Source organism: Polistes canadensis, unplaced genomic scaffold, assembly GCF_001313835.1.
Source record: "Polistes canadensis isolate GaletaPanama2010 unplaced genomic scaffold, ASM131383v1 scaffold_199, whole genome shotgun sequence".
Classification (NCBI taxonomy): domain Eukaryota; kingdom Metazoa; phylum Arthropoda; class Insecta; order Hymenoptera; family Vespidae; genus Polistes; species Polistes canadensis.
Window position 1 is genome coordinate 139,243 of NW_014569746.1, and position 19,473 is coordinate 158,715.

Consider the following 19,473-nt stretch of genomic DNA (forward strand, 5'->3'; position numbering starts at 1 on the left):
AGAGAGAGAGAGAGAGAGAGAGAGAGAGAGAGAGAGAGAGAGAGAGAGGGAGGGGGAGATAGAGAGAGAGAGAGAGGGAGAGGGAGAGAGAGAGAGAGAGAGAGAGAGAGAGAGAGAGAGAACAAATATACAGTTCAGATTAAATTTGATCTACAAATGTGATGAGGATACATGACCGAAGGAGCGAATTTTTGTATTAAGAAATTAGATCGTATCTTTTGCATTTGAGGATTTTACATTAAGGGAAACATTAAACTGTTATTTATGCTTAACATACTGACCTATATTCGTTTTTAATTATCTATCACATTCCATAGAGATAAGAGTATAATTTCCTTTTTTTTTTTTTTCTTTCTTTAGATTTTTCTGTTAATACGTTGACTGCCTCGTCAAATATTTAATTATGAATTAAAATGAAATGAATATCGACAGCTAAAATATTTTGAATATCATAGCTATAATTAAACAATATCATGAATTAAGAAATTTACTATTGGATACTTATAAATTTTTTATTTAAAAATTTATATATTTTTATTTTTTTATAAAAAAAAATATATATATATATATATATATTATATTAGAAAAGTTAAGTATGATATATTTTATTATTCTTTTGTAACCTCCTGAGAAAATCTTGCAAATCTAGAGTGTCAGTCGACGTGTTAAATTAAACTAGTGTCGCCAGTATTATTTATTTTCAGATTATTTATTCTTACGCTTATCTCTTGTTAATTTACCCCACTATTTTATGGGTCAATTTATTTAAAAAGTAAAAAAGACTTACCGGTTCGGTTCTACCATCGCCATCTTTCCCTAAGGAACGACCTTCGGACCATCCCATTTTAGATAGTAACTTGAATCCTCGATTATCTTTTGCTATCGATCTGTGATAAAAATACGCAAATAAGAATGATATTATTAATTCATAATTTAATGTAACATTTAATCGTCTCACTCACGTTTCGATAGAGCTTTGTTCAGTTTTGGCATGATGATTTGATGAACCAACACGCTGTCTACGAGCTTGAGCTCTATCCCGATAACCAGTTGCTAATTGACTGGCAGACGTAGCATTATCTTTTTCTACTCCAAACTTTGTTTTTAATCTTCTTAATTCTTGTTTATGAATATTCTTTCTCGAAAATACATTTTCTTCTGTATTTGCATTGTGTTGAACTAATCCTGGTTCGCAGTGACCGCATGTTTCATTTCCGTTATGTATATGACATAACAATTTTGTATTACCCACTTGAATTATTGAACCATGTACTATCTCATATGACTCTGACTCTTGTTTAGCCACAGACAATCTTTTCCCATTTAAATATGTACCATTCCTCGATCCTGAATCTACTATCCAATAAGAATTCGTTTTCTCATTGTAGAGGAATCGTGCGTGATACTAAAATTATTTATCATTTTATAAATATTATATAATCGGATTGTTATCTTGTATGTTTAAAATAATATTTCAAATCTTACTTATTACGTACCTTACTGACATTTATATCTGGTATTATAACAGAATGATCTCCTTCTTTACCCATTGAACCACCTGTGTATGATACGAAGAAGAGCGAGCCAACTTTTAATTTTGGAAGGCTTGTTTCTTTGACTATGATTCTCATACATGGTGGATACGTCTTTGCTATATCTGTGTGAAAACAAAAAATACATTTATATTTATATATAATTATTTATTACTATAAATTGAATGATAATTTTTTGACTAAATAAAATTATTATCTGTATCTTACAATTAGTAAATATATTTGTGGAGACGAAACATGAAACTCTCCTTTTGTCGGGTCGCAGTCGATAAGCAATGGCACGTGCGGTGCAGTGATTCGTTTTGTTAGGTGAATATGAATGTGCGTGTATGTGTGTGTGTGTGTGTGTGTTTAATTGGCACGTGGAACAACGCAGCAAAGCCGTTGTGACAAAGATAAAGAAAAAAAAAGAAAGACAAGAGAGTCAATTATAAGCCGATCGACCAGACGAAAGGATGTTTAAGACGTTACTTTACTAGTCGTTTAAGATGTTATTTTTACTAGCCATTAAGACGTTATTCCTACTTTACTAGCCTTTAAGAAGTTTCTTTTGATTTTATAATTTTTTTAATTTTTAAGAAATACTTATTCGTTTTTTTGGTCATACTGATAGTTCCACAATATACTCACTAACAAAATCTATAATCAACTTTTTTTCGCTATCTCCATACCTGATTCTACATATTTAAACATAATACGAAAACCGATAAAATAAAAAATAAAAAAAACGAATAATAATTCAACCTCGTTCTTCCTCATTGTCAGTCTCACTATTAGTGGACAATTCTGGTGTAATGTTACAAGAGCTCTGTTCACTATCGCTATCCGAGCATTCACCCTCTTCAGACTCATCTCTTAACTTCTCTCCATCTTGAGCGAGTTTGCGTTTTTTCACCGTATCCTACAAGAGAGATATGTGTGCATATTAAAAGCTTAAGATGATTACCTAGAGCATGACGTTTGTATCTTTCAATTTTTATATTTGAAAGTCCACTTATTAACTCATTTATCTCATCCGAAACCTGAAACCAAATAAAAGTTAAATATATACAGCAGATGGTAACTTTTACATTTTTACAATTTTTACTCTCATATTTTTATATCTATACCATTGTTCTTAAATTATTTATTAACCTTGTTTGCCTTTTTGCTATCTGATTTTTCTTCCATTTTGATTTCTTGGGAATGTGCAATATTATTCTCAACTGCATGCGCATGGCTGTGAAACTTGAATGTTTTACTGCTTTCATCGTAATAATAATATAATCCATAATTTCCATCATAATAAAGTCCTTGTTTCTATAAAATATATATTTAATATATGTAATTATGTAATTAAATATTAATATGACTTTATACAATAATAACTGACAGCGTCATAATAATATCCTGTACTATAATCGTAATATAATCCAGAAGTTTCCTCATATACAAAACCATTCTGCAATAAAGCAGATTCTGCTACTTGCTTTACTTGCTCAACAAGACTATTTGATTTTGTATTATTACTTAAATCCCAATTTAATGTTAAAGATTTGTTTTCGCATTCTAAAGGATCTGTTTGAGTACCGTATTCTATGAAACTCTTATTCCGCATTTGATTTCGATTTTTCTACAAAAAAAAAACAATATTAGTAAGTAAGCGATAAGATAGATTACTTTTAAGACATTATCATTATGTTACATATACCTGTTCTTGTAATTTATTACGTAATTTTTCTATCTTTTTACGTTGCCACTTGATATTCTCACGCATTTTACGGATAAGTTGTAATACATGTGGTAAGGATTGCAATTCTTCATCTAAATCTTCTCCAAAATCAGATTTTATTTCTCCTTCATCGCTTTCGCTTTGCGTACCATGATCCATCATCCTTTTCTCTTTTTCTTCGCTGCAATAAGAATCAGATATACTGCAAACAAAGTCTTATAAAATTACAATTATACGAGTAGAAATATTATTTTCTAATAGTAAGATCATTAAGAGCAATGCCTAATGTTATAATGTCGAAATAAACGATAACAATAAAATCATTTCAAAATCAAATGCAATTTGCTTGGATATTTACTTAAATTAGTTAATAATAAAACCGGACAAATAAATATTATTTTCTAATAATAAACATTAAAAGCAGTATTTACAAATTATACAAACTTTTGTATAAAGTTGAAATAAACGATAACAATAAAATGTTTTTAGAATTAAATGCAATTCGTTCGCATATTTACTTTAACTTGGTTAACAATGAATCTGGACGAATTTTAATGGAACATATGTAGCGACATCTAGAAACAGCTGTTTGTTACACCCCTGATTCAAGATGGCTGCTCCCAGGCCAACGGAAGTCTTGAGAATGACATTTGTTTGTTGAAAGCGCAAGAGAACGCGTTAAGATTTCATTAGTTCGCGCAGTTTAATTATTATCAATAATTACTAAAATTTAATTGACCTTACGTGTTGCATATTCGTATTATAACATAAAGACTCACATACGGTTTTTTTTATTCCTTTTGCGAATGTTCTCTAATACTACTTGGCAGATGCAAGTATTGGGCAGTGTTTTGTTAAAATATTATTTAAAACTGTATCTTTGTTGCATCTTCAGGACATGAGACAATGATGCCATTAAAGGATAACCAGGATGTTGCATGCTTTCTGGTCACCAAACATTCATGGAAGGGAAAGTAAGTCTATAGTAGAATTTAGATTGTTAGATTTATTTTCTATTATTTCGTAGAGATTGTTTTCAATATTCGTTCTTTCAATTAAATTATATGACAGTTTAGACAAATTAGTTTTTATAATCCATTTTACAAAACTTTGTTAGCATGTATATTTTGTACATTATATCTATTCTATCATATTCAGATAAGGTAGCATTTTATAAAATGTTAACTATGTTATTAATATTTAAATATTTGACAAAGATTATACGATATAATAATTGATGAAACTATTGAAAGATTATATTTTTGAATGTTTAACTTCTTTTAATTGGAAATGCATATAAATATAAATTATTATGAAATTTATATTAGGTACAAACGTATTTTTTCCATTGGATCCATGGGTATTACGACATATAATCCTGGGACCTTAGAGGTCACTAATAAATGGGAATACTCTGATTTTATTAGTGTACAACCTACAAACAAGCATCAGTTGGGTTCCTATGAATTTAGTATAACTATGCGCAAAGAACGTAAAGTTGATACAATGAAATTTAGTTCTGAACATAGGGCACATTTGTTAACAGAAGCACTGAAATATAGAAATCAGTTTGCAGAGAAACCAAAAGAAATTCTGGTGAGTCATCGGTTCTGTATGTGTTTTCCTATACTTTTTAGCCATATGGTCATTGATATACCTACATATGAGATAGTATCATTTACTATCAGTTTTTTATCATTGTGAATACATATATAAGTATATACATATATATAATTTTTTTGATGAACATACATTACTCACCCTGTTATGTTAGTATGTGATGTTTCATATAGCGAAAATTAAAGATTTCCAAATGGCATACTATAATTAATAAAAATTACAACTGAATATTAATAAACTTACTTAGTAGTGCGATATCTTCCTTATTTATAGAGATATCAAGCTTATAAATGTCATTGGTCCGATACAAGATTACCAGTAGTATTAGAAGTAACTCCATACAGTCTTGATCAACTGGATCCTGCAACGAACATGGTACTCTCCAGTTATTGTTATAAAGATTTTGAAGGCATTGCAACAATGAAAGATTATCCTAATGGATTTGTGATTGTTTGTGGTGGATTTGGACGTTTACATCTTTTTGCATCTACTCATATGGAGGAAATAAAAAAGAAGCTATTGGAATCAGCAATAAATAATTTAGGAATTAACATAAAAGTTTTAAAGGAACCAATAAAATTAGATGATTTTATTGCACAAAGATTAGGGAAATTTAGTAATGATGAACATATTACAAGCGGTTCAGAATTTACTGTTCATAAAATTTCACCCAGACATTCAGAACCACAAAAAAGAACGCTTTGTCTTTCCGACAGTTGTTTATTGGAAAGGGACCCACAGACGTATAATATTTGTACACTAAGACCACTGTCAGATATTTTTGCCCTTATTCGTGATAATGCAAATCCACAATTATTTACGATACAATATTTAAATGGACAAACAAGAAGTTATACTGCAACAGACAGAGATTCTTTGTTAGCTTCGTTACTTGACGGTGTAAGAGCATCTGGAAATAGAGATGCTCATGTAAGAATGTATCCAATTGCAAGGGGAAAGAGGCTAGGACCTCTTAATTTACCCGTTGATGAAGAAGTAGAAATATCTCATGTTAAATTTTTACAACAACCACCAGGAGGACGTACTTTTGCAGAAATTCTGGAAAGATTTAATGCCAATATACCATATAGTGGTCTCAATTATTCGATTACTCAAGATGTAAGAGAACATTTATATTGATAATTATAATTAAGATATTTCTCAGTAAACAGTTTGTCTTAATATTTAAACTAACAATATAGGCCTACAGTACATTGAAGCGGTTACAATTGATCAAGACGGAAATATCTCGGAACCTATGCCTATATCGATAATGACATGGGTACTAAATAATTTGTAATGGGAAACTGCTATTACTAGAAACATAAATATCTCTGTGACATCATTAAAAAAATTGAACTGAGGTATTTCTGTCTGATATCATTCATAGAAAACATGCAAACTGAGATTTTTTCCCTTTGTTCAGGATGGTACACCGCTTGAATGGACTGTACCAAGCTTACAGCTTCAACTGTACAGTGTGATGAATAACTACTTACAGGGACTTTTTACTGAGAATAAAGAGAAAATTATACTTGCTGCCTTAAGCACGTTAGTCAATAAAGAACTAGAAGGGAATGATGAGATCGAAGCACAGTTTCATGCCATACGAAGATTGGTAGCAAGTAAAGTTGGATTCAATGCGTTCACCTCTTTACCTGGATTTAGAGAAGCTATCGGTAATAGAGTTGTAAAGGCATTAAAAAGACAAGATTGTGGCGTTACGCAGGCTGCTATAGATTGCATCTGTGCACTTATGCAACCAATGCACGATGATTGTGACCTAAGGCAAGAACAATTAAACAAAAGCAGTCTGCTTAGTAGTAACAAATTTTTAGAAAGTTTACTTGAAATGTGGATTAACCATATTGTAAGTACTTCAATATATATGTATTGTATATATTTATATATAAAAATATATATACATATATGTTACGTATCTTGTTTAGTCTTGAAATTTAAAAAGAAACTTCAAGTATATACTTTGAACATTTCAGAATCATGGCACTGGTGCTTTAGTAGTTTCTGCCATGCTTGATCTATTAACTTTTGCATTATGTGTACCATACAGTGAAACCACGGATGGCAAACATTTCGACAACCTTTTAGAAATGGTTGCAGCAAGAGGTAGATCACTTTTCAAATTATTCCAACATCCATCATTGGCTATTGTAAAAGGGGCTGGTTTGATAATGAGAGCGATCATAGAAGAAGGTGCACCTGAAGTGGCTGCAAAAATGCAAGAATTAGCTCTTGCCGAAGGAGCTTTACCAAGGCACCTTTTATATAGCCTCTTTACTATTGGCAGTGACAGTAGACTTCTAACGCATAGACAACTATGTAGACATTTAGTAGGATTATGGGTGACAGGACATCCTACTGCTATGGGATTATTAAAACGAATTATGGTAAAACTATTATCTTATAATTAAAGCAATTACTAACTTTTGTATTCGCTTTCATGCATTTATATTGTTTACAAAACTTATGTTATTTATATATTATCTTGTATAGCCCGTTGGTTTGCTAAATTATTTAGACTCCAGCGAAAAAGTTCCTGATTCATTCCTCGAAGAAGAAAGATTAAATAATCGTGATAATTTAAAAATAGCAATAGACCATGCATCGAAAAATAAAAAAAGTCCGCAATGGATTATGATCGAGCGTCAAATGCGATTAGTTGAGAAGCATGTGGAACATGCTCTTCAGCACTGGGGTGCACGTGTCGGTATAGAAAGACGAGAAAAGATCAAAGAACGTCCAATAGTCTTAAGAAAACGCAGAGAAAGAATTAAGTCTGAAGCAAACTGGAAATTGTTTTATTATAAATTCAATCAAGATCATTCGTTACCTAATTTAATATGGAATCATAAAACAAGAGAAGAATTAAGAACTGCTCTTGATCACGAAATACGTGCATTTACCTCGGATAAAGAATTAGCAGGTGGAACCTTGATTGCATGGAATTACAGAGAATTCGAAGTGCAATATCAGTGCCTATCAGATGAAGTCAAAATTGGAGATTATTACTTGAGGCTGTTACTAGAAAAAGATAGCCCAGACAGTCCAATTCGAAAATCGTATGTAAATAAATATACAATAATAATATATTAAGATGTTTTTAAAATGTAAGATTATATAGCAATAAAATATATATTAACTTATTTTATTTTTATAGGTATGAATTTTTTAATGACTTATACCATAGATTCTTATTAACAACAAAAGTCGAAATGAAGTGCCTTTGCTTGCAAGCAATGACTATAGTGTATGGACGATATTACGAAGATATTGGACCATTCTCAGACACAAAATATATAGTAGGAATGTTGGATCGGTGCACCGATAGGATGGAGCGAGATCGATTAGTTATGTTCATAAAAAAACTTATTCTACACAGAAGAAACGTTAAAGAAATAATGGATCAGAATGGAGTACGATCGCTCGTAGATCTTTTAACATTAGCACATTTACATACTTCTCGTGCTGTGGTACCCACGCAAACTAATGTCATAGAAGCAGGTCCACAACAAGAGAGGATAATGGAAAAAGAATGGTATTATAATGATGGTGACACGCGTAAGGGTCCCATAAGTTTAAAAGATCTAAAAGATTTGTATACGACAAATAAGATAACTTATAAAACAAAGGTTTGGGCACAAGGATTGGATGGATGGAGAATGATATCTCAAGTACCACAATTGAAGTGGACTTTAGTCGCAAGAGGAATGCCAGTAATCAATGAAAGTGAATTAGCAACTTTGATTTTAAATATTTTAATTAAAATGTGCGAATACTTTCCAAGTAGAGATGCGGACGATGCTGTGATTAGGCCGTTGCCACGTGTTAAACGTCTTTTGTCAGATCTTCAATGTTTACCACATATTGTACAACTCTTACTAACCTTTGATCCCGTCTTGGTCGAAAGAGTCGCTACATTATTATGCGAAATAATGCGCGACAATGCAGATGTCTCTAAAATTTATCTCACCGGTGTCTTCTATTTTATATTGATGTACACTGGTTCCAATGTTCTACCTATAGCAAGATTTTTACAATTGACACACATTAAACAGGCTTTTAGAAGCGATGATGTATGTCGAATGTTTAATGATCATATTATCACAATCACTTTTTTCAATCTTAATGTACATTATAATCATATTTCTAGAACATATCTTCCGATATTATGCAACGAAGCATTCTTGGCCAACTTTTACCTGATGCCATGGTCAGCTATTTAGAAAATCATGGTGCAGAGAAATTTGCACAAATATTTCTAGGTGATTTTGATACTCCCGAAGCAATTTGGAATGCTGAAATGAGAAGAATGCTTATTGAAAAAATAGCCGCACATATTGCCGATTTTACTCCGAAATTAAGAAGCCATACTATGGCCAAGTATCAATACATAGCTATACCTGCTGTGAGGTATCCACAATTGGAAAATGAATTATTTTGTCAAATATTTTATCTTCGACATCTATGCGATACTGTCAAATTTCCTCAATGGCCTATACCTGAGCCTGTAAGTCGAAATTATATATAATATGCATTTCTTTATATTATATTATGATACATATACTATCTATTACTACTGATACAGGTGCAATTATTAAAAGATGTATTGGATGCGTGGAAAAAAGAGGTAGAGAAAAAACCGCCCTTAATGACAGTCGATGATGCTTATAAAGTATTAGGTCTGCCTATTGGAGAACAACACAATGAAGCAAACGTTAGGAAATCATATTATAAATTAGCTCAAATGTATCATCCAGATAAAAATCCTCAAGGCAGGGTAAATACATATTTCTAGCATTAAAAAGTATGGTTTCTATAAGAATCAAAACTGTACGGTATATAATATATATAATATATTTGTTTGCTTTAGGATAAATTTGAGGCAGTTAATCAAGCATATGAATTTTTATGTAGTCGCAGTTGTTGGACTATCGACGGCCCGAATCCTGATAATATAGTACTTATTTTGAGAACACAAAGTATTCTTTTTCATAGGTATTCAGAAGAACTTAGGCCATATAAATATGCTGGTTATCCTCAGTTAATTAAAACGATCAAATTAGAAACAGACGATGAACGTTTATTTTCAAAGTCTGCACCATTATTGGCTGCTGCTAGTGAACTTGCATATCATACGGTTCATTGTTCTGCTTTAAACGCGGAAGAATTACGAAGGGAAGGTGGTTTAGAGGTTTTACTTGATGCCTATACTCGATGTGTTTCGGTTTTGAACAAATCAAGTAAATCCAATGATATTGCGGTACAAGTATGTATGCACATTACCAAATGTTTTGCTGTTGCTGGCTCATTTAGAGGATGCAGAGATAAAATCATTGAATTACCACAATTGGTTAAAGATTTATGCAGAATATTACATTTCAGAGTAAGTATCTTGATAAATATATTAAAAATTTTATAATATCTAGTATGATATACAGTTTATACATTATTTTAATATATTTGAATTTAATGATTATAAAATATGATCTAACATTGAACTGAATATTTTTGACAGCATTTGACAAAATTATGTTCGGTTGCTACCGAATGTGTATCATCACTTGCTACAGATAGCATTCTACAAATGCAGCTATTTCAATCTGGTGCTTTGTGGCATTTGTTACTATTTATGTTTAATTACGATTATACATTAGAAGAAGGTGGCGTCGAAAGAACTCAAGATGAAAATAGACAAGAAGTTGCTAATAACTTGGCAAAATTAGCTGTCAAGGCATGCGCTAGACTAGGTGGTTATATGACAGGAGAAAACGAAACACCTACTAATCCTGTCACAGTGGCAGCTTTAGAAAGTCTTTTAACACCTTATCTTGCTCGTCGGCTTAGTGAAAACAAGCCAGAGGAGATATTAAAGACATTAAACTCTAATTGTTCAAACCCCTATTTAATTTGGGATAATGGAACTAGAGCCGAGTTAAACGAATATTTAGAAGTTAAGCGATTAGAAAGATTGAACGGTAACGAAAACTTTGAACATGATTTCAGTGATTTTAAGTACAGTGCTCATGCTGGAGAATTGCTTATTGGTGAAATATTTGTTAAAGTATATAATGAACAGCCAGTCTTTCCTATAGAGGTAAAATTACTGTAATATGATTATTATCTACTATCTCATTCTTTTGTTATATGCTATAATTTATAAGATTTTAATATTTTTTCAGGATCCAAAAAGCTTTACAATAAATTTGCTCGAGTTTCTATCCAAATCATCGGATTATTTAGCTTCTCTTGGAAGTGTTACTTTAGGCAAAGAATATAAAGAAAAATTAGAACACGTTGTAATGGCTCTAGAAGCATTAAGAAATGTAATTAAAAATAATCCTGGAATAGAACTACAGTGTATGGGTCATTTTAAATTATTATTTGGATTAGTTAATTGTAACAATTTCAAATTAGTGCAAAAAAGTGCACTTGAAGTAATCAGTAATGTAACTAAAAATCAAGAATGTGTCAGTGATATCGCAGCGAACGAAGTGACAGTACATTTACTATTATGCTTGCACAGTTTAAAGGAGTATCAACTTCTCGCATTAGAAACTTTATATGCACTAATGAGTTCAACAAAGATCGTAAAGGAAGCATTGGCCAAAGGTTGGTGTACATACATTTAAAAACTATGCAAAAGTCCATATATTATATGTATATAAATTACTCTTTGATAATGAATATTTTTAGGAGCTGTTGTTTATGTCCTTGATTTATTCTGCAATTCAAGTAATATTCAGGTACGAGAAACAGCGGCTGAATTGCTCGCCAAAATGTCTTCAGATAAATTGGCTGGACCAAAGGTGAAATTAGATCTATCTAAATTTTTACCCAGGTTATTTAGTGAAGCAATTCGTGATGCACCTAAACAATGTGTAAACATGTTTGAAACGAAACACGAAAATCCAGAATTGATTTGGGACGATGAATCCAAAGGACGAGTTTCAAGAATTGTTGCAGAATTAAAAGATGAGTATGTTCTATATAATTAAAATATAATATGGATCATTGAAAAAGCTATATACTATATCTATAATCATTTTTTAAATAGATATTTCGCATTACAAAGAAGAAATCCTAATGCAATATTGAAGTTACCAGACACGCAGAATAATATTGATATCATTACAAATGAACCTGTAGTGGGTGGCGTATACCTCAGATTATTTATAGCTAGTCCTGCATGGGCTCTTAGAAAGCCTAAAGAATTTTTAAGCGAACTTATGGACACTATTCTAATATTTATGTCTAAGGAAAAGACTGATGTAAGAATTACAAAATAATTAACTGGAAATAACAAGAATTATTTTATCTTATGTAAAAATCAATTATTAAAATATATAGTTTAGACCACTTTCATAATCATCATCAAATAATATATGAGTGTGCTTATGTGTATATAATAATATATTTTTTCAGTCTGAGATGTTAGAGCTTACAACACAAGCTTTGGTATGTTTATTACAAGCACAACCCATGTTAGCAGATCAAGTACCATCGTTAGGCCATATACCACGACTATGCAGACAAATGGCAATGCAGAATAATCAACCTTCTGTATACAAAACAGCAATATTAATATTACATCAATTAGCTACCAGCGAGGTAAATTCATTTGATATTAAAATATGACGATCCTAATTAAAATCATTGTATTATTTATATTTTTTGTTTTCTTTCATTTTTAGATTTGTATATCATCTATTTGTCAAACAGAATGTATAAGTCCATTAAAACATGCTATGCAATCCAGACGGGATATGATAGCAATAGCATGCGAAACTTTAAATAGATTATTTTCTACGAATGAGGATAGACTTATTAAACAGGTGTGCTACATCGTTAAGCATAGATATAAAATATACCTTATAATTAAATAAAAAAATTAAAATAGAGTCTATGTTGAAATTGTATTTAGGCACTGGAAGCTGAAATGGTGCCATATCTCTTAAATATATTGGAAGGTCGATTAGATGCTATCGATAATGCTGCTACGACAAAAGCGCAAATAGTGAAAGCTTTAAAAGCAATGACGAGAAGCTTACTTTTAGGTGAAAAGGTTAATGCTATATTGGAAAAATCTAGTGTCTGGGCAGAATACAAAGATCAACGACATGACTTATTTTTAACAAATGCCTCCAATTCAGGCTTTATAACGGGTGAGATAAGTTTTTGAGATCTGTATTTATATTTAAATATAAATATAAATATAGTTAATAAAAAAATATATTTTTTTAATTATTATCCAGCTGGAACACCAGTATCCGCTGGTTATTTAACAGCAGGACCCAGTACAACAATTACCACAGGTCCACCACCGGTTGACAAGGAAGATAGTTTAATTAGAAACGATAGCATCTGATATAGGTAGCATCGAAAGTCGTACAAAAGACAGTGAGATTATCAATGATAAAATTCCTGTCGGTCTATCTTACTGATATAGAGACTATGTTGTCTGTGATTTTTGGCTATTTAAAGAAAGGAATATATTAATTGAATAATATTCGGTTGAGCTACTTTTTTTCATCGTTACTATTTTTTAAGAGCACGTCATTTATTCACTTTATAAGAGTTAAAAATAATGTATTATTATAATTTACGTAGTTATTTTAAAAATTATTTGTTTATGCAAACTATGCCAATCCGTATAATTATATCCGTTTGTTATATCAAACGTTATTCGAAAATAACTTTCATGCCGTACTTGATAGTCACATAATATGATTTATTTTTATTCTAAGCGATGTATACTTACTAATGATCGCAAGTTTATGATCTTGTATGAAATATTTATTAATAATATTTCTTGGATAATCGCATATCTAGAATTGGAAATATTATTGATGAATAATATTGAAAATATATATGAACAAAAATTTTGGCCTGTCCATTCTTCAAAGTTATCACTATGCATTTTTAATTATTCGCAGTAAAATCAAAATAAAAAAAAAATTATACAAAAATATTTAAAAAAAAAAAAAACATAATCATTTGTAATACAACAATTTCCTCTGTGATACCATTCTAACAATAAAAAGGAAGATTGAAATTCACAGATTATAAAAATACATTTAACGTAATAACATTCCAATAATACGGAAAATGACATTTTTTTTTCAGCATTGGTGTAATTAAAAATTTAATTATGTGAATGTAGAATCTATGTTATAAACATAGGAGAAATCATAAATTGACCTAATTTACAGTTATTAGATATTATAAAATATCTATAATACATGATTAATATTTATTTTTACGGCCACTATCACTACATACTACCGTCATCGTTATTTGTATTATATATAATATAATATTTGTGTTGGGGTCTTCTTCAACATTTTTTTACAAAATAGTCGCATTTTAGGCGTTACAAAGTATTCTCGTTATTCCTCATTGTAATTATTTAGATATCAGCATAAATTTATACGACATAGATTTATATTATATTTGACTTATAAGTTTTTAAAGTTTAATAACATATTTGATAATTTTCAAAACGAAGTCCACAAAAAAAGAAGGAAAAAGAAAAGAAAAAAACCTGAGTATAAACGAGAACACTGCTGTCTATATTCATTTAATACATCTAATGTATGATTGACTTTTTTTTAAGATATTTTTTTTCTTTTTCTATAAATATAAAAAAATGTACATTTTTAACTGTATATCGTAGAACTTATAAAAAAAAAAGAAGAAAAAAAAGATAATCGTTGCATCGCAAAAAAGGTATCCCATGTAAAACAAGCCTAACGATTGATTAAAGGAATTTTCCAATTAAAAACTGTACATAGTTTTAAGGAAGGATAAAAAATATAAGATTCATACGGGATATTGTAACTATTGTTCACAGATAAGATGTACTTCTCTCTCTCTCTCTCTCTCTCTCTCTCTCTCTCTATCTCTCTCTCTCTCTCTCTCTCTCTTTCTCTCTCTCTCTCTCTCTCTCTTTCTCTCTCTTTCTGTTTCACTTTCTCTCTCGGCCATGCTACGATTTTTTTCTCACGCGTTGCGAACAGAAAAAGACATCTTAACATTAGAGAAAATTTGGAGTTATATATATATAATAAATTTTTTATATTATTCTCCAAATATATAACTCCGAGATTGTGCGTACAAAAAGTAATAGGGATATCTTCTATTGGTGATAAGATCTGCTGTCCGACACATATTCAGACACGATCTCTGTTTCATATCAATTATTAGTATATTGTAATAAAGCGATATATTAAAAAAAAAAAAGAAAAGAAAACATGTCCAACATATTTGTCCGTACTTTAAAAGGTACCATACAAAAATACGCGTTACTTATTCATTTGTCATCTAACTAATAACGATCCTATTCTTTACTTCAGATTGATTAGTCGATTTGCGTGAATTATTTAATTTTTCTTTTTATCTCTCAAAAATGAAAACGCAAAGTTCCTCTCGCAATAGCAAAAATGTGCCTAGTTGACGCAGTTCATGTTGTATACATATAGATATATGCTATATCTCTTCAGTATTTAAGATACAATGTTATTGTACGAATAATCGAATTCTTTGTAAACATTTTTTCAGCTTTTTGTCTTTTTTATCCTGCATCAATTATTTTGTTGTCTATCTGAACGTAGAATCGACTTTTCAATCTTAATGTTATCGCGAAGAATAAAAATATTAATCACATCATTAATTAATAAAGGAAAATTTCAAATGGTAGCACGTATATTATGTGTGTAATGCTATTAAAAATTGCACAATTGAAATTGAAGAAGTACGAAATAAAATTTAAAAGTTAGTTACATTTTTCGTCAATGTATATTTGAGTTATCATGATTAAAAAATATTGTATATATATATGCATATATATATATATATAAACACAATATTATGAAACATATACACTCTCACACGAAATCATACACACACGTACTCACGTATATGTGTAAGGGATTATATCACAGATTATTGTACGTAAAAATTCTTACGAAATAAATGATTTTGCACATGGTATAACTTTCTCAAGAGATAATACATAGTAATAACTTGAATACTCAATGGTAATAGTTATTCTTTTTTTTTTTGTTATAATGATAACAAAAGAACTATTTTAATCATTTATATAATTTCTTTTAGTTTCTTGTCAAAAAGCACTGATCCTTTTCTTTTTTTTAAGTTCTTGTAATATTTAACTCAAATTTAAATATTTATTATCAGTATAATTGTTAAGTAACATATCCAAATCATTCTTTAATTCCGTAAAAGTCGGTCTGCTTTGAGGTCTGATATGCCAACACGAATACATTATATTATATCTAAATAAAAAATTTAAACACTATGGTAATAGTCTAATTAAACAATTAGATTAAAATATAATATGTATGTATTTCATATAAACTCACAAATTTTCTCCACAGTTTGGTGGCTTTTCCATTCTATATCCTGTTTTTAAAAGCTTCAAGATATTACTTGTGGGAACCCCAGGATATGGTGTGCAACCTAACGTGATTATTTCCCATAAAAGAATACCAAAAGACCATCTGCAATTTAAAAAATACTTTGAAGAAAAACAGTTATAACATTTTTTCCTATTAACATCAATTATTTTACGATAAAAAAAATGTTGGATATTATTAATATAAATTAGTATTTCATAAATTAAAAGTATTACACATCACTGTGAGTTGTATATATCTGATGTGTCAAAGCCTCGATTGCCATCCATTTTAATGGCAATTTACCGCTTCCTTGTTTTTTATAAACATTTTCTTGATAAATATCACGACTAAGACCAAAATCTGATATCTTGACAATATTGTCAGAGCATACTAAAACATTTCGTGCAGCCAAATCACGATGTACTATTCGATTGGTTGATAAAAATTCCTAAATATAATGATTTATTATATTATGTGATATAAATAATTAAAAACAGAAAATGATAATATTTAAATAGATTATTAAAAGTTACCATTCCATTAGCGATTTGCCTTGCAAAATTCAATAAATCGACCGCAGTAATATATTCTTTAATCAAATATTAAATAAATATTTATTTCATTATGTGATATTTAAAATCATAGTAACATATCATATTAATTCGACTTACCCTGTCGAATATCATATAAATGATTTTCAACGGTTCGATCAGTCTGATCGTTTTCATAATTATGAAAACACTGTTCGAATTTAAATTGCGATTTATAATCAAGAATATCGTTTATCGTATTTTTCCATATCTGAAAAAACATGAAAAAGAAAAAAAAAATATTTGTACTTAATTGCTAATACTAAATCTTCTTATTTACGTACTCTAAAAGAACGAAGAAAATATTTGAAGTTTCAACCTTTCTCAAATACGTTTGCAAATCTCCATTGCAGCAATATTCAACGATCAACAATGGTTTGTTATACATCGTACAATAACCAATTAATGAAACTATATTTGGATGTTTACCAGCTGATTTCATTATTTGAATTTCTTTATAAAAGTTATTTACGTCATCGACAGTTGGATTATCTTTGTAATGAATAAATATATTGATTAGATAAGTTTACGAATTTACGAATATGTAAATGTATATGTGACGATAATTGTGAAGCCAAAAAATTGAAAAATATGATTTTATAATTTTTTTTATATTATAAATCAGAAAATAAATCATATAAATTAATAAATTTTTCAATTTTTTGACTTATATTAATCTACTGTCACAATTACCAACACTTATGTGTATATTTATTAGATATTTTTAAATGATTTCAATACCTTTAAGTCCTTTAACTGCCACGTTAATAACAGCACCGAAATCATCCCGAAACAATCCAAGTCTAACGATTCCATAAGCACCACTTCCAAGAATATCTTTTAATTGTAATTTTTTTGGAGATAATTCAAACTTATCCAATGGTAAAATAATTTTATCATTGTTGGATATGTCCTTATTTTCTTCTAATAATTTAGGCACACTAGTAGGAAATTCCTTTTGATTTAAAGCCTACATTCGTACATACAAAGAGGAAATATAAAAATCGTATTATTATATTTCGTATTTGTGATTTGCACACGTGATTTGTTAAAGTATTACCTGAAAATGCGTGTATTGTTTATGGCATAAATTTGTTCTTCCTTTAAACAGAAACATGCAAATTGTTACCAATATAAAAATCGTCATTATAATCACTAACGGTATCATGATGTTTTGAAAAAGACTGTATTCATTAACTAAACACACCAAAAAAGCAAAAGAAATTAACGAATTAATAGGTAATTAAAATTAAATAACATTTTGTTAAAAAATGAAAATCCATTTTATTTACCTAACATCACGTTACAATCAGTTATTATTTTAGATACCGGACTAGAACCACCAATGGAATCAGCTATAATACTGACTTTATATTGTTGTTCCAATTTGATATTAATAAAATGAGCCTCGGTTGCATTCTAAGTAAAAACAAATTTCTGAAAATTTTCTAAATAGTATTTTAACGAGATCCAACGAAAAAAAAATAAGAATAAAAATTGACGGTAATACAAACCCCAGGTACTATAAGTAATATTTTATCTTTCCGAAAGGTTTCCAATTGGATCGTATAATTATCCGGTTCTTTCCTAGGTTTATCCCAGTTAACGATAACATCGTAAAGACCATCATGTTTGTAAATATCTATCATGCGTAGTCCCTCGACCTTTAGCGGAGCTGTGTGTGATAAAATATCGTAAATCAAATGTATTTTATACGACACGATCAACATCTAATAATAAAATCGCGTTAATATAGTATAAATGATTTAATAATCTATCGTTTACTAACAACAAATCTTTAAATTATTATGCATTTCCAAGCAAGAAGGTGTAACAAATGTTAAAGTTGTTTGATCGCTGACGTTTTTATCGATACCGTTCACAGAAGAAATATATACCGTTGTGTTCCGATCAAATTCTAAATTACGAAGATGGAAATTAAAAGTAGGAGCCTGAAACAAATTTCCGTGTAAGTAATCCAAAATAAATTACAATTTAATTTTATATTACCTTCCGGATTGTTAGGTATCTTAAATCGTGTTCGTATTGCCAATACAAAACATTATAATAACAACTCAAATCTGAAATATAACAAATATTATTCTACATACTGTGTTTGTGTGTATTAACATATATATACAGAGTGTCTCAAAGTTTCTTTAATAAACTGAAAAATTATAAATTACTTTGGCAAATATTTAGAGCGAGGGCAGATCATGGGCCAATATTTGTTTTAACAACATTCTAACTGAAGATTGATATATTGATATAAAAAACATATCGTAAATCTAGTAATGAATCAATATTGATTTTTTATTATTCTTTCTTCGGTAATGCAACTTTTGAGATGCTCTATATATATATATATATATGTATATATAAATAAATGTACACAATGTCATGTTTATGTCATTACATTTAAATTATTAATAGTAAAAAAAAGTCATTTGCATTTATAACATGACATATAAGTACATTAGCATTACCGTCCGCTGGTTCAAAACGAATATCTGCAGAAAGTTGACACACATTGGTTTTATCTATTTCCATTTTCAACAAAGATA

General features: G+C 29.7%; 3 protein-coding genes across 4 annotated transcripts in view; 1 reads left to right on the forward strand and 2 right to left on the reverse strand.

Moving 5' to 3' along the window:
- Window positions 1-3,818, reverse strand: part of LOC106789731 (angiogenic factor with G patch and FHA domains 1) — a 19,266-nt gene extending 15,448 nt beyond the window's left edge. The window contains exons 1-8 of the mRNA XM_014754194.1: window positions 3,709-3,818; window positions 3,244-3,445; window positions 2,926-3,165; window positions 2,688-2,852; window positions 2,298-2,454; window positions 1,497-1,657; window positions 963-1,405; window positions 788-887 (exon numbers count right to left, since the gene is read on the reverse strand). Of these exons, the coding sequence (XP_014609680.1) occupies window positions 788-887; window positions 963-1,405; window positions 1,497-1,657; window positions 2,298-2,454; window positions 2,688-2,852; window positions 2,926-3,165; window positions 3,244-3,426 (1,449 nt within the window). The 5' untranslated portion in view covers window positions 3,427-3,445; window positions 3,709-3,818. The remainder of the gene's footprint in view (window positions 1-787; window positions 888-962; window positions 1,406-1,496; window positions 1,658-2,297; window positions 2,455-2,687; window positions 2,853-2,925; window positions 3,166-3,243; window positions 3,446-3,708) is intronic.
- Window positions 3,819-3,868: 50 nt separating this feature from the next.
- On the forward strand, window positions 3,869-15,144 carry LOC106789732 (dnaJ homolog subfamily C member 13). Of its 2 annotated transcripts, XM_014754195.1 has the most exons (18): window positions 3,869-4,238; window positions 4,593-4,860; window positions 5,158-6,003; window positions 6,386-6,754; window positions 6,882-7,292; window positions 7,399-7,964; window positions 8,063-8,978; window positions 9,056-9,412; window positions 9,491-9,682; window positions 9,776-10,288; window positions 10,421-10,999; window positions 11,085-11,514; window positions 11,599-11,881; window positions 11,960-12,173; window positions 12,328-12,513; window positions 12,597-12,737; window positions 12,827-13,067; window positions 13,158-15,144. In XM_014754195.1, the coding sequence occupies exons 1-18, from the start codon at window positions 4,171-4,173 to the stop codon at window positions 13,268-13,270; spliced, it is 6,693 nt and encodes a 2,230-aa protein (XP_014609681.1). In that variant the 5' UTR covers window positions 3,869-4,170; the 3' UTR covers window positions 13,271-15,144. The 2 variants fall into 2 exon arrangements, with proteins under 2 accessions (XP_014609681.1, XP_014609682.1); XM_014754196.1 differs by lacking the exons at window positions 11,960-12,173; window positions 12,328-12,513; window positions 12,597-12,737; window positions 12,827-13,067; window positions 13,158-15,144 and having other exon boundaries at window positions 11,599-11,648; window positions 11,744-11,836.
- An 837-nt stretch (window positions 15,145-15,981) lies between these two features.
- Window positions 15,982-19,459, reverse strand: LOC106789726 (tyrosine-protein kinase receptor torso-like). The gene is made up of 12 exons (XM_014754188.1): window positions 19,385-19,459; window positions 18,699-18,861; window positions 18,424-18,584; window positions 18,202-18,328; window positions 17,970-18,106; window positions 17,651-17,879; window positions 17,229-17,401; window positions 16,991-17,120; window positions 16,853-16,908; window positions 16,553-16,767; window positions 16,284-16,421; window positions 15,982-16,196 (listed from the first exon to the last, which is right to left on the reverse strand). The coding sequence occupies exons 1-12, from the start codon at window positions 19,457-19,459 to the stop codon at window positions 16,070-16,072; spliced, it is 1,731 nt and encodes a 576-aa protein (XP_014609674.1). The 3' UTR covers window positions 15,982-16,069.
- Window positions 19,460-19,473: the final 14 nt, after the last annotated feature.

Excerpts from the sequence above, each read along its gene's own strand:
- LOC106789726 (XM_014754188.1), bottom strand. The coding sequence starts at position 19,459 with ATGGAAATAGATAAAACCAATGTGTGTCAACTTTCTGCAGATATTCGT. Across the intron at positions 18,585-18,698 it reads TAATAATTTAAAGATTTGTT|CTCCGCTAAAGGTCGAGGGA; the intron begins GTTAGTAAACGA and ends TATCACACACAG. Across the intron at positions 17,880-17,969 it reads AACAATACACGCATTTTCAG|GCTTTAAATCAAAAGGAATT; the intron begins GTAATACTTTAA and ends GTACGAATGTAG.
- LOC106789732 (XM_014754195.1), top strand. The coding sequence starts at position 4,171 with ATGATGCCATTAAAGGATAACCAGGATGTTGCATGCTTTCTGGTCACC. Across the intron at positions 6,004-6,385 it reads ATTATTCGATTACTCAAGAT|GGACTTTTTACTGAGAATAA; the intron begins GTAAGAGAACAT and ends AACTACTTACAG. Across the intron at positions 7,293-7,398 it reads GATTATTAAAACGAATTATG|CCCGTTGGTTTGCTAAATTA; the intron begins GTAAAACTATTA and ends TATCTTGTATAG.